Raw genomic sequence first — 13,579 nt, 5'->3', positions numbered from 1 at the left:
ACCTGATATTATTATCCTGTAGCCAGTATAGTAACAACACATTGATCTTACCTATAGCAACATGTCTGTAGAATGTAAACAATGTGTATAGTAACCATTCTACAGTACTTGATCAATATACTCTATAATCTCATTATTCTGTAGCCAGCAATTCAACTCATTACATACAATTGTGAAGATGGGGCCAAAACAATATTCAATAAGAGAGAAGATCTGTGTGGCACAGAAGCACCACCAGGCCTTGAAAGATCATTAAAAAGACATATTCAAGACAGGAGAGGTGAATTGCAAGGCATGCCATAATATACTGAAGAGAATCTGAGCAAAACATGAGTGGTATACATTCTCAGTAGTTTGCATTAAATCATATTGACATTCATTGCAGGCAGAATAGCAGCAAAGAGAATTGCAAGATAATTGAAGATAAAGTCCCTAAAGAGTTAATAGCCAAGTGATTTGTCAAGAGCAAGTCAAAGAAGTACCATAAGCATCAGCTCATGGTCTCTCAGCAAAAGAAGAGAAAGAAAGAGAAGAAGTGTTGCTGAGAAGAGATTAAAGAGGCTGAGAATAAAGCTTGACAGAAAAAGAAGATAGAATTTAAAAGTAATAAAATTTGATAATAGTTCTGACATATTTAGATCAAAACAAGCCAGGTGCAGCATTCTATTGCTGCATATAGAAAGGCCCAATTCTGTCAAATAATAGCCAGGCTTGAGATCAAGATCATGGCCCATGGTCATAATTGTCTTGCTGTGGTTGGTGTATCAAGAGAGAGAGTTGAGAAGAAGATGAAGAGATTTCTGAGTCAATTACAGGATTCAAGTAAAGATAACAACAGCTCACCTGCTCTAGAGAAGGTGGAGGAAGATGATTTTAAGATTGTGGTATCCTCTGATAAGAATGATAAGAAGAATAATGAGATGGAGGATGATTGAATTATTGATATCTAGGGGAGGAAGTTAGGTTTCTAGTTCTTTTTTCATATTAATTTGAGAATGGGGTGCTATTAAATTGGCAAAATGTTTTATTTTCCTGAAGAAGAATGTTCCATTTTGTAGAAGAAGAAGATTTTGTAGTTGATTGCTGTACTTACAGAGTAAAATAAGACTAACTATCTAAAGATTGTCAAATTTTGTGTGGGCTCTGACCACATTTTATTACTTTTTTGACTAAGGCAGAACTTAGAGAAAAATCAATTTGATTGTGAAAAAAAAAAAAAAAAGAAAAATCTAATGGCTGAAGCCAGCAAACAAGCAAAATCTATAGAGGTTTATTCAGAATTGACCATAGTTCAACATGAAAAAAAACAATTTGTATTGTAGAAGGAGCTGCATTATAAGTTGTTTATTACTTGGTGGTTGACTACTGAAGCTACTCAGTTAGTTAATGATAAAAAGTGTAGTGACCCCAACTAGAAGGCAAAGCAACATCATTCTGATTTTTGGTCAAAATTTGATCAGATGGCAGAGCATTCTAAGAGTACTTTAGAGATGATTTGCAAGCATTATCAAATCTTTCTCAGTCATTCAAGCTTTTCTTGAAACAGTACAAGTGGTCTGAAGAAGCATTTAACAAGCAAAGATTGTACAAAAACTAGTGACAGACAGGGTAACACTCTGGTTAACATGATAGTAAGTCATGGATTCTAATTTCCCAAATATAACAAATTTTAGTAATGGTTCTGGTGTGTTAGCAACAGTTTTCAAAGCATTCTCAAACAGATTCAGATCTGCCTGTTCCTGAATGCAATCAAGACAATTTTCTCCAGCAGCTTGTGCAAACATTAATACTCTTAAATCTCTCATTTCATGCTATTGAGAATCCAGCATTCCACACATTAATAATCATGCTCAATCCTGCAATGGCTTTACAGATACCCACACAAGAAATATTATATTAGATTATGAATGATATGTACAATCAGCTATTTCAAAATCTTCTCTTTAACCATGACCCAACAATCAAGGTATCTCTGGCAGTGGATAATTGGACAAGTCCCAATAATCTTGTCTTTATGGCAATTAATGGTTATTACATTACAAAGAATTGGAAGTACTGTGAGCATTTACTGGATTTTGAAAGTTTAGAGGGTGCTCATACTGGCAAGAATATGGTAGAGATTCTCCAATAATTACTAGCAGTATGGAGGCTTGAGAGCAATCTTCTTGTAATTACAAGTAACAATGTGTCAAACAATGATACTATGCAAGCACATCTTATACATCAGTTGAGGCCAGCATTACAGCAGTTGAACAAGACAACTGATTGAGATGCAGAGAGTGAAACAATACTCTGTCTTGCTTATGTAATTCAACTTGTGGTTCAAGAGCTGGTTTGCAATCTCAAGATTCAGCCAGACAATAATACTCTACCCACTATTTTTGATGAGAGCTCAATTACTGATGATCTAGCATCAACAGACACATTTGCAAATACTCTTAAAAAGATAACAAAATTTGGTAACAGTCTTGATATACTTGAGTTGATTTACTAATTTTTGCTTGACAATAGATTTATCTTGTTGCTAATGCAATCAATGCCTCTCTCTAACTTGCTGCACATTTCCAAGAATATCAACAAGAGAATCAGCACAAGATGATCCAAGATGTTCACACAAGATGGAATTCCATCTATAAGATGTGTGTTCATGCCTTGTTGCTTCAACAAGCTGTGAACTCATGAATTCAGGACTCATCATCAAAATACCAAAGGCTTCACTTATTGAATCATGACTGAAAGCAGCTAGAGTATATGGTTGGACTGTTGCAGTCATTCAGTTGATTTATCAAGATACTGTCCAAAACAACAGGCCCAACAATTCATCTGGTATGGGCAACATACAATCATCTTTTCTAGCATTTAGAAAGAGAGAAGGACAAGGCCCAACAGTTAACAACAAGAGAGAACATTCAAGAAGCTATCAAAGCTGTTAACTTGAAATTCCAGAAATACTATAGTGATATTGAGCATTCAAAGAGTGAGCTGCTAGCTGTAGCTGCTGCTCTCCATCCATTACACCACATGAGAGCATATGATTCAGAGAATTGAACTAGTGATGAGCATGAAACATACTAACAATATATTTTGAGGTTTTACAAAAAGCATTATAAGAAATATGAACAGCCAAGAGAAGTAATACTTGATGTGAATGATGTATATTTGTTATAAGTATTATTCTGATTTCTTCTCTGCTCACTTCTCTAGAATATTAAGCAAATGATTTTTGAGAGACTCCATTAAAGACAAGCAAATTTCCAAAATGAAATAGAGTGATATTTAAATGACAAGAATTTGACATCATCTCAAGCTCTAATTCTGGAACAGTGGAGAATGCTAGAGCCTGATTTTTCAACTGTTGCTCAGATGGCAAGAGACATTCTGGCTATATCTTTAACAGGAGTTGGGATAGAATAGGTTTGTAATGTTGCTCAGGATACATGTCATTATTAATGATTGTGGCTCCATGCATCTACAATCAAGAAGATCATGCTGCTTAAACATGGAGATAAGATGCATATGCTGGATGAAGCACTCATATCACATAAGAAGTTGGTCAAGAAAGTCATTCAAGACAATCAAGATGATCAAGATACTTCAGAGATTGTACAGGAAGAGATTGCAAGCCTGCTAAATTCACTACTCAATTCAGATGAGGAACAGAAAATACATTAATGTTATCAATAGATAGACTCAAGTAGCTAATAGCTTGCAATATGATTCAATTATGCAAAGAGCATTACCAAATTTCAGTACTTTTCCAAAGTTGAATAAATTGATAAAATTATGTTAGAACTGTTACCAAATTTTGTTACTTTTGAACAACACAAATGGAATCAGAGTTCCCAGTCCCATCCTACACTTTACTGGTCCTGTCCCATATACAATATTGAAATCTCAGTTCTATCCCATTTTGTCATGTCAGGTTCTGGGCCTGTTCTACTAGCTAGATTTTAATCCCAATCCCAATTCCATCCCAATCACAGTTCCCACAGAACTGTCCCAATATGCTGTTAAACAACCCAGTCCCATCCCATTAAGCTGAGCTTCAACCTGATCCCATCCTCAGGATGGGAATTGGGACAGGAATCTGGGACCAGAATGGGAAATCCCGGAACCGGATACCACTCTACTCCTGTATTATTCTTAGCATCTTCACTGGAATTTAGTTGCTGAGATTTGAATTGACTCTGGTTTTTCTGTTCAGGATTTGTGTGCTATCTTCCTTTGTGCCTTGATCTCATCCATAAATATGGCTTTGGCTTCCATTCTTGATATCTCTTGTTGGTAAAAAGGTGAGGGCATTGTTGTATGGCATGACCCAGAGTCTCACAATATCTGTAGTTGTCACCTATTTTGCTAGATATTTTTTCACATAAGGATTTGACATGATCATCTCATGAGACTCCCTTTTGTGGAGCATATTTCCATATGATTTGCTTGTTGGGGGCAGTCTCTTTGAATTTAGTTTGTCCAGCCATATATATACTGCTCAGAGCTTCCACATATTTCTTTGCCTCCTGCACAAGATTCCTCATATCCTGATATGTTATGTCACTTGGGTTTGTATTTCAAACTATTGATAGCACACTATCCACATAGTTCTTATTAATCACTCATACACCCTCAATTATCTTGTTAATCACTAGGGAAGGATATAATGGATGAGGAGCTTACAATGTCTCCTGGTATCATTCAAGCAGTACATCAAGGTATTGCATAACTGACCTATAGTCATGTTAATGTGTGTAGAAATAATTCTCCACTGCATGAATGCATGTATTTTTATCAGGCTTTAGGAAGAGCTGCTTTGTATAGAATATCATGAGAGCAGGGTCATTAATGTTGTCTCTATAGTGCTTGCTAATTCAATCTCAAGCATCATCTTTCATGCTTAAGCTGAGCCATGTAGTGAAGAATGTCATGGTACTTCACCATTTGATTTGTATATCTTCAGAAGCCTCTGTAGGCTCTGGCACCACTGCATCATATAGAATCCCCCAGCCATAGTGGTTTAGCTGCAACCTGACAATGTTTAACCAAGTATTCACATTTTTCTTGCCTTGTAGCATGGGGATTGACTGAATTGTTGTTCCAGTGATGTCTGTAATCATTTTGTCTGCTATATTGAAATTCCTTTTGATTTGGGGAGTTGTTTCTCTGAACTGGTGGCCTGCAATGCCACCCTGTAGAAAGCCAACTCACTGTGTGATGCCTGCTGGCTGTGAATGTGAACCCACATTGGTGCTAGCATCCTCCATATGTCCTGCTGGACTCATATTTCTGGAGGTTGGATTGGGGGTTGGAGCTGAGGAGCTCTCCAGATCAATGTCCATCATTTCATCAAGAGTTTTTCCTCTTTTGGCAACTCCAAAGGCTTCAAAGATTCCTAAAGAAGGGCTCAGAACCTCTCAGAAGGACCTACAAGGCTACTAACCATATGTGGAAGCTATAGGAACCACAGAATGTGAACTCAATAGATGTGTGTGCTTCCCCTCCTCTCATCCCAAAGGATTGTAGGATGAGAAGCAAGACAAAAAACTCTGCATTGGATTAAAGAAGATCCAAGCCGCTAAGCTGGAGACTAACTACATAGAGACTAGTGTCTCAATATGGAGGCCTATCAGACTAGATTAGAAAGAAGTCTTGACAAATGCCAAGACCAGCCTTCAACCAGATCAAATAATTTATAGATTTCTCTCTTTCTGTCTTTCTGTTTTTTTGTGTATTTACATCAAATATATACTACAAACAAATAACTGATACTTGCCTGCTTGAAACAGACAAGCTCAGACTCTTTTTCACAATACTTACAAGCCAGCAGATGAAATTTTCTTTCCCTTCATATTTAATACTGAGCAAGATGCAGCTGCACTGCCTTCTAAACAAAATTCTTGATATAATATTATCAAATTTACTCTTCAATTCCATAATAAGATTGGCATATGCCAATAGGCAATTCAATCTTGTCACCTGAAGCCAGATTAGCTAATCAAGATATAAAACCTTTATACTTTACACTATCATTAAAGAAGGGCAAATGAAACTGTGCAAGAAGATTTTGACTAATAATTTGAATAACAGTAACATACCAGTGTCTAAACCATATTATCTTATGCTTGAAAGATATAATATTAAAGAGCTTTGGAAGTTTGTGAAGAGAAGGTCTGGCTATAGATCTGTTATCATGAATTTTGAATTCAGTAGCTCTACTCCCCTTATGTTAGCTGCTTAATATAACAGCAATAATATTATTGAATGGCTCCTCAAACATAACATAAGTGCTCCACAGAGAAACAGCATTATCTTAACAGCTCTAACTATTACTATATAGTATGAACAATTGTCAATTGTCAAGTTACTCTGCAGAAAGATTCCAGTACTTTCACAAGAAGTAAAAATAGTCAATACACTAGAGAGTCAGCCTGATGTTTTTGATATTTTGCTTGATGCTGGTGCAGCAATCTATAGAGGCACTCTACAGATATGGAGGCACTATCAAAACTGTGCAAGTCTCTCTATACTTGCTCACCATAAAATCAATCTTAGCTACAAAGATCACTATGGCAAGAGTGTGCTATATTATATAGTCTCAGGAAACCTGAAAGCTACCAGCTTTTTCATCACCCATGAACTTGACCACAATCTTCAAGATGAAAAATCAAGAACCTCTTTATACTATACAGTCAATGGGCTCAAAATCTATCAGTCATATGATAGATGGCTCTCTTTCTATATTCAAGTCATTAAGATTCTGATAGCTGCAGGTGCTGACCTGCTGCTTCCATGCAAGAATAAAGGAGACACCTTTCTAACACAAGCATACTAATACAAAAACTCTAGCAAAGTGGTGCACTGTTTGCTACCAGAGCTGGCAGTTATAGATACTCAAGCTCTTCAACAGAAGAAGAGAGAGTTGCTGAGCAGAACTTGTAGAGCTAGAAGTATTATATAATACCCCCCATGCTTTTCAGCTTACAGACTTCTCTCAAGCAAACTTCTTCCAGGCTCAATTTACTCAAAAACACAATAAAAAAAAAATTGCCAAATTGAATTCTAGTTTCTCTATTCAGACTAGTCCAAATATATTTCTTGTCACTGTTTGGCCTCTCTCTCATGTAAATAACTACTGATGTTGAAATCTCTTATATTGCAGTAATTATTTCACATTTATTAATTTCATACATTTACTTTTACTAACCCTCTGCCTCTCAAGTATTAGATATCTCATCAGTTCAGGCATTCATATTATATTACCAGGGATACAGTCACATACCATTTGTACTTTTACAGCAGTTACTGATGCTTGAGTTAATGATAATCTTAATGCCATTCATCTCCAGAATCACAGCATTCATGATTTTATTTACTTCTGCACCACTGCTGCCACCACTGGCTGCTGCAGCAGCAGCAGAGGCAAAGAAGACCTTGAGAATCTCCATTTATAGATGATAAACAAACTCTTTATAGAGGTCAGTCTCAAGCATCTTTATTGTTCCATTGGCCTTGTTCACAGCTGTACTAGTACATTAGTTAAGGGAAGAAAGTTTTATAGAGATCTAATACATATATATGTAGTTTCACTAGATGCCCCTCTCCCCTAGCTTTCTAATTCCCTCTCGACACATGATCAAGCAGCCTGATGCAGTTTGATATCATCACCATGAAATTTTTAATAATGTTTTGTTGTGCCAGTAGCTGTTTCTCTAGCAAGAAGAGCTGAATGGAAAGCATTAACATAATTCTACAGCCTCTGAGATGCTTGATTACATTGATTGACATTTTCTTCTGGCACCTATCAGTTCTAGCACATATTCTCAGAACCTATCTCTTTTATCTTTGACTTGATTGAATGAAATTCTGTACTTCTTCTCATCTAGTGCTGAACAGAAGGCCCATCTGATATCTCAGCTATATATTAGATTGGAATCATGATGCTACCACCAGAGGCAGAATTAATTAGAATGTCAGTTCATATGCAAGGTTCCAAGACATAATAAAAATAGAATCATGATGCTACCACTAGAGGCAATTCACATGGAAAATTCAAAGACATAAAAAGATTAGATTCTGCTGCAATATCTTTTCTCATCTTCAAACTTTACCACATTCTGCCCTTGAAGCTTTTGCCAGCTTTGCTACTTGCTATTCATATACACCATTCTCCCATGCTGATATATCTCCAACCATAATGAATGCAATCTTGTCTAGACTTCCTCTTCAGTTCTTTAATAAAAGCCTTTCTGAGCTTGCATATACTTCTTCTGAGCAACACACTACAGTGGAGCCTGTCTACAGCAACAAGAATAAAATCAAAGAACTTGAGGCCAAGTAAGCTAACTTCTTGTATATCAGAAGCTTTAAACTAACCTTCTTATAAAGTTGCCTTGTTAAAAGAGTAAGTACAGAACAGAATCTCTGGCATAGAACTAGCTAAACTTCCAGTATTGTGAAAGGACTGCAGAGATATTTGAATCATCTTAAGTCATGAATAAAGAAAGTTCATGCAGCTCTCTCAAAGTTGAGTAAAGAACTCCAGTCAGTATCATCAACACAATTTAGATTAAGTATGATACTACATTTGTATAGTTGAGAGAATTCTAGCAAGACAGAATATTAGTTAAGTCTTCTGTTGTTATAGATGGAGACTGTTTATTATTACATTGCATGGTTCTTTATGGTGCATGGATGACTTATTCCATGAGACTCAGAAAGAGAGAGGGGGGAATTTTAATATAGATATTCTACTTTATATTATATATATTAGCAATCATGTCTTCTTGAATAAGAGAAAATACCCAACCTTCAACAATGAAATTTCACCATTTTGAAAAGCTCATTCAGTCATTTCTCAGACTCTGATAAGAAAGTAATGCAAAGCTCTGTTGCTATATTCTTTTCAGAAAGTAATATTTTTCTGTTTCAAGCTCTTCTTAATAGCTTCTGTCTAGCAGATCTTGAAAGACAGTTGTTGCTGACACATTAATTTCTTGTTCTTTAATATCATGGATCAACTCACTCATCATTATCTTAATAATAGAGTTGGGGAGTTCATCAGACTGGTCAAGCTATCTTCCATCTGCAAGCTAGCTTCTTTCTTGCATTCTGAGAAGAAGCCATGTCAGATCTTCTCAGCTCTAATAAAAGAAAGCTATAATATCTGCTTTCTAGTCATTTTTACAGATATAGCTAACCAGAGTACTAATATTAAGCTCACTTAGAGTGCTGAATGATGGATAATTCAAATTTCTCTGCTTCTACATCTTGCCTTTTCTGAGGAAAAGATGTGAGGCAAGATAGGAACAATAAAGTAAGAAACTCAGCATATTTCTACTTGTTGACAGACTCTAATAATACTGCTCTGCTATATAAGTACATTTCTCAGAAGACTACTATCTCTATCTCATATCTTTTCAGATATTTTATTTACTAAGATAATGTTTTTGGTCTTTTCTTTATAACTGTTGAGTATATTACTGGCAAGACTCTTTATGAAATTAATGTGCTATATCTTTCAGATGAGCTGAGATTGCATCTGCTTGATCAGCTTACTGATATCTACATTCAACTCTATCACCAGCAGTTTAATCACATTAGGGCTCTCACACTTGATGATGATGATGAAAAGTGGGTATTCAAGCATAACCACTCTCTCACTATTGAGCTGAATGACTAGAAACTTAGCAGAATAAACAGTTCAGAGATCATTCCTGTCCACCAAATCTATAATTTCACTATTGATTATGTCTATGCCATTCTAAAATTAGTTTTCAATAACTTTTACCATGGGAGAGATAGTATTCTTAATGAGAAGAATGCATGGAATTATTTATACAGCATATTTGCATTTCAAGGCATTATAATGAAATGAATCAATCAAGAAGACAACTACAGGCTGTTCATTCTCATGCATGGGGATTTTTACCCCCCCAATATCTTTGTGGATGATAATTTGAACATTATCTCAGTCATCAATTGGAAGTGAAGTCACACAGTTCCACCACAAATGTTTGTTCTGCCATCTTGAATTACCAGCCAGAAGCTGCCAGCTGCCACAAGAAAGCTCTATAACTATAGTTTTATAGTACAGGCTTCCCACTTTGAGTGAGCTATAATGGAAAGAGAAGACAGATACTATAATCCAGAGAAGAGGTATAAATATACTCTTTCTATAGCTCAATGCTTGGCAACAAACCTCCTGCCAAAGAAGATGTTTATTGTGTATGTACTCTTGAAACTTGCATGTAAACTGGTGGTGGGCTAGTTGCTTGTGCTTCTCTAATTTTGTGTACTTGTGGTAGGTACAGCTGTACATATTCTGATTGCTAGAGGAGTCCTGGGGCTCCCTGCCTGACTTGCACAAGGGTAATATCAAGTCACTGGAAGATTAATATGTGAGAGAGAAAGAAATATCATTTGTTGTACTCAACAATTTGCTGTTGGTTTAATTCATCAATGGGGAATATTTGGGGATCTGGCACACTAGTCTATGGCTGTTACTAGTCTCTTTGGGCAGTTGAGAGTATAATGATGATGGCTTCAAGCTGTATTGCTTCTGGACCCTCACAAGAGTCTGTAAGAGGAAAAAATCATACTGTGCTGGCTGAGAGAACATTATAATGGTTCACTCTGGCATCTTCTGGCATTTAACAAACTCTGGGGGCCAGATAGTTTCAGGTTCTGCCCACTGCCCAGGCTGTAGTAGTTGCTTAGTGGACAAGAATGGAAAGGGCTGCTGTGGATGTGTGCTGTGGTGCATGAAAGAGGGCTGTATGTAGAGAAAGCCCTGCCAGAAGAGGCTTGTTGGCCTTTGACAAGCATCTTGCATGATGACATGTCTGAAGATGTTTGACAGGATTCTGGTAGAATTGGAAGAGCCTGGTAGTTGAACCGCGAGGGTAAACTGCAGTATGGCTATAACCATGTAGTTGGCCTGCTATTACTATTAAACTGTAAGCATCTATTGAGCTGGTGGCAATACTGTCTTCAGGAAGAAGGTTGCTGACTTAGCTATTTTGAAATTTCCCAAACATGCATAGCAAACACCAATGTTCTGACAAAATTGAGATTGAGAATTCATTGAGAAACTCAGCTTCAAGTCTGGTGAAGAGGAGGGTAATGCTTCTAATTAACCACAGCAAGCTCCAGTCACCAAGATCCAGGTTGACAGATTTGTGACATATCAAATTTATAGCTGCTATGCTTCCTCTGATGCTGTTTTGCAACCTGTTGGCATGCAGTTGTGGAACTTCCCAGATGGTGGAGTTAAGTAACAGATCAACTCAAGCATTACCAAGAGCTTGTGAGTGTTCAGTTTCTCATGCCTCATTGGAGGAGGCATCCAGCTTCAATTCATGTGACTTATTGATAGTTGACATAAATATTAGAATGCTGGGAGCATTGGGGCAACAAAGGTCATGGGTTGTGACAGGCTAAGTATCATTGCTGAGGTAAGACAAGGTTTCACCCAGAAAACTTTCTGCCACTGAAGAGTGTACTGAATGCATGTAGGACAACTCAAGGGGATGCAAATTGTTAGAGGGGCAACCATGGGCTGTGGAATTAGGAGTACTGGAGGCACTGGGGATGAGTGTATGCTGCTATCTAATATACAAGCAGCAAAAGAGGTGGAGTAATGTTTGCTGACAGACAACTCACCATCCAACTCCCAAAGTAAGTGGTGATGGATGGTGAACTTTGAATCCCAAAGGCATAATGGTTAAATGGGCTGTGGCAAAACTGAAGACTGATAGCAGTGTCTGGAAGGTAATCACACTGCAGCTGTGCCCCACTGCCATGCATGTCTACATTCAGAGGCTGGTTGGGAGGTAGCTTGATATTGCCTGATTCAGACAAGACTGGTGCTAAAACAAGAGATGAATGAAGTGCCTATTGTTCCATAGTCTGGACAACTCCACACAGCATTAGTGATTGTGACTGTGGCTTGAATTTCTGGGGGCTGGTTGCAGGCATAGAGCATGCGCTGACCAAGGTGTACTCTAAGTGTCCAAAGTTGGGTGGTATGGCAGATGGTATGAAGCAGAAGAAGAGGAGCTGGTCCCTGAGTTCAATATCAACCGCGCTCGTGATTGTGTCTGGCTCTAGGTCAGAGCTTGTTGGAGATATTACTCCTGCACTCAATAAGGAAACTTGCTTTTTTGACCTGTTGACAACATTGAAGCAATGAGCCACTACATAATTAATTGCTTCAGAATAGCTATGCTCAACTATGGACTTTCTCATTACAAACTTCTGATGACCCCCTCAAATGCCCTTACATGATCATTTTGCAAGCAAAGTGTGCAGATATATCTCTGCTTGATGTTAATGTAGTATAACCACATAATAAAAGATTATGAAGCAGAAGAGAAGTATCAGTCTGTCTGATTAATCTTCTGACTTGAAGAAGAGCCAGAGTCTTGTATCTTGTTACACTGTATTTTTGTAAAGTAATCTCTATAGTGGCTTTTGACTCTCAAACAAAAGTTTCTATTATGGGTGCAGAGCATGTGGGCAGCAATCAACTCAGTCTGTTGAAGAATTAGAGTTATCATTGGTTTAATGTACAGAAGCTAGCCACTGCTGTAAAATACTTATTATTTTGAAAGATCAGCTGATTAATCTTTGCACTTTCAGTGTGCCAATATAATAAAATAATGCATCTGAAACACCTCTACAGCCCTCTAAATGAAAAGAAGAGGCACACCAGGCATCTGAATGACATAATAATAGTGATCAACAGATGTGATAATACATTAAAGCTGAGAATTGATATAAGAGCTGTCTTCTCTTTCTCTGCTCTTCTTTCAGCTACTGAAATATTCTTGCTCAGGTCTGCTAAACACTGCATTTTATGGAGAACTGCTAACTAGAAAGCAGAAGTAATTAATAGAGAGCAAATAGAGAATTTAACAGTCTTTAAGAAAAAGAACTGGATTAAGTGCTGTTTGGCAGACAAAAATCTTTAATACAAGCTCTCTAGAAAGCAATTTCAAGAATCAAGAAAAACTCATGTATCTCAGATGGAGGCTGCTGCATAAAGTGGAAACATTACAGCAAATATATTATAGCAAAGCTTCTTATTTTCCTGTTGACTTCTCCACTATTGATGATAACTAGAAGAATGTGGTAGAAACTGTACTCCAGTTTCAAAAGATATCTCTAAAGATGCTACCCAGGCCACTCCAATAAATTTAAAATCAAGCAGTCACTAGAGAGATTCTAGACTGCAAGAAGCTCTGAAGAAAATTTATCTGCAAGAAACTGCAAACTATTTTTCAAGAGCTGGTTCAAGAACATAAAGTCAATCTGAGGTCATTCACTACTGGATACTCTTGTGTTCTGGAAACAGTTTTTTTGTGCAATAGAAATTTCTGATAGTGATTCTATTATTATTTAAGTAACTGGAATTGCCTTTTCAAATATGAACAGAGAGACCATATGTATTTTGACTAGAGAAGCATTTGCAATATTCAGAATGTCAAGATAATTACTCTTATATAGTCTTGACAGAGTGTTCCATCTTGGCCCTACATGTTAAACTATAGTTGATCTGAATATCACACAATCACTAATTTGCCAA

The 13,579-nt window shown here is 37.0% G+C and overlaps 1 protein-coding gene across 1 annotated transcript; it reads left to right on the top strand.

Moving 5' to 3' along the window:
* Nucleotides 1-725: 725 nt before the first annotated feature.
* CIMG_13224 (uncharacterized protein) lies at nt 726-935 on the top strand (the record flags this gene model as incomplete). Its single annotated transcript, XM_004444986.1, has 1 exon — nt 726-935. One exon carries the CDS (start codon nt 726-728, stop codon nt 933-935), a length of 210 nt encoding a protein of 69 aa, XP_004445043.1.
* Between the last annotated feature and the right edge of the window lie 12,644 nt (nt 936-13,579).

The sequence above is a fragment of the Coccidioides immitis genome (genome assembly GCF_000149335.2).
Source record: "Coccidioides immitis RS genomic scaffold supercont3.3, whole genome shotgun sequence".
Classification (NCBI taxonomy): domain Eukaryota; kingdom Fungi; phylum Ascomycota; class Eurotiomycetes; order Onygenales; family Onygenaceae; genus Coccidioides; species Coccidioides immitis.
This window is presented reverse-complemented; position numbering and strand designations above follow the sequence as displayed.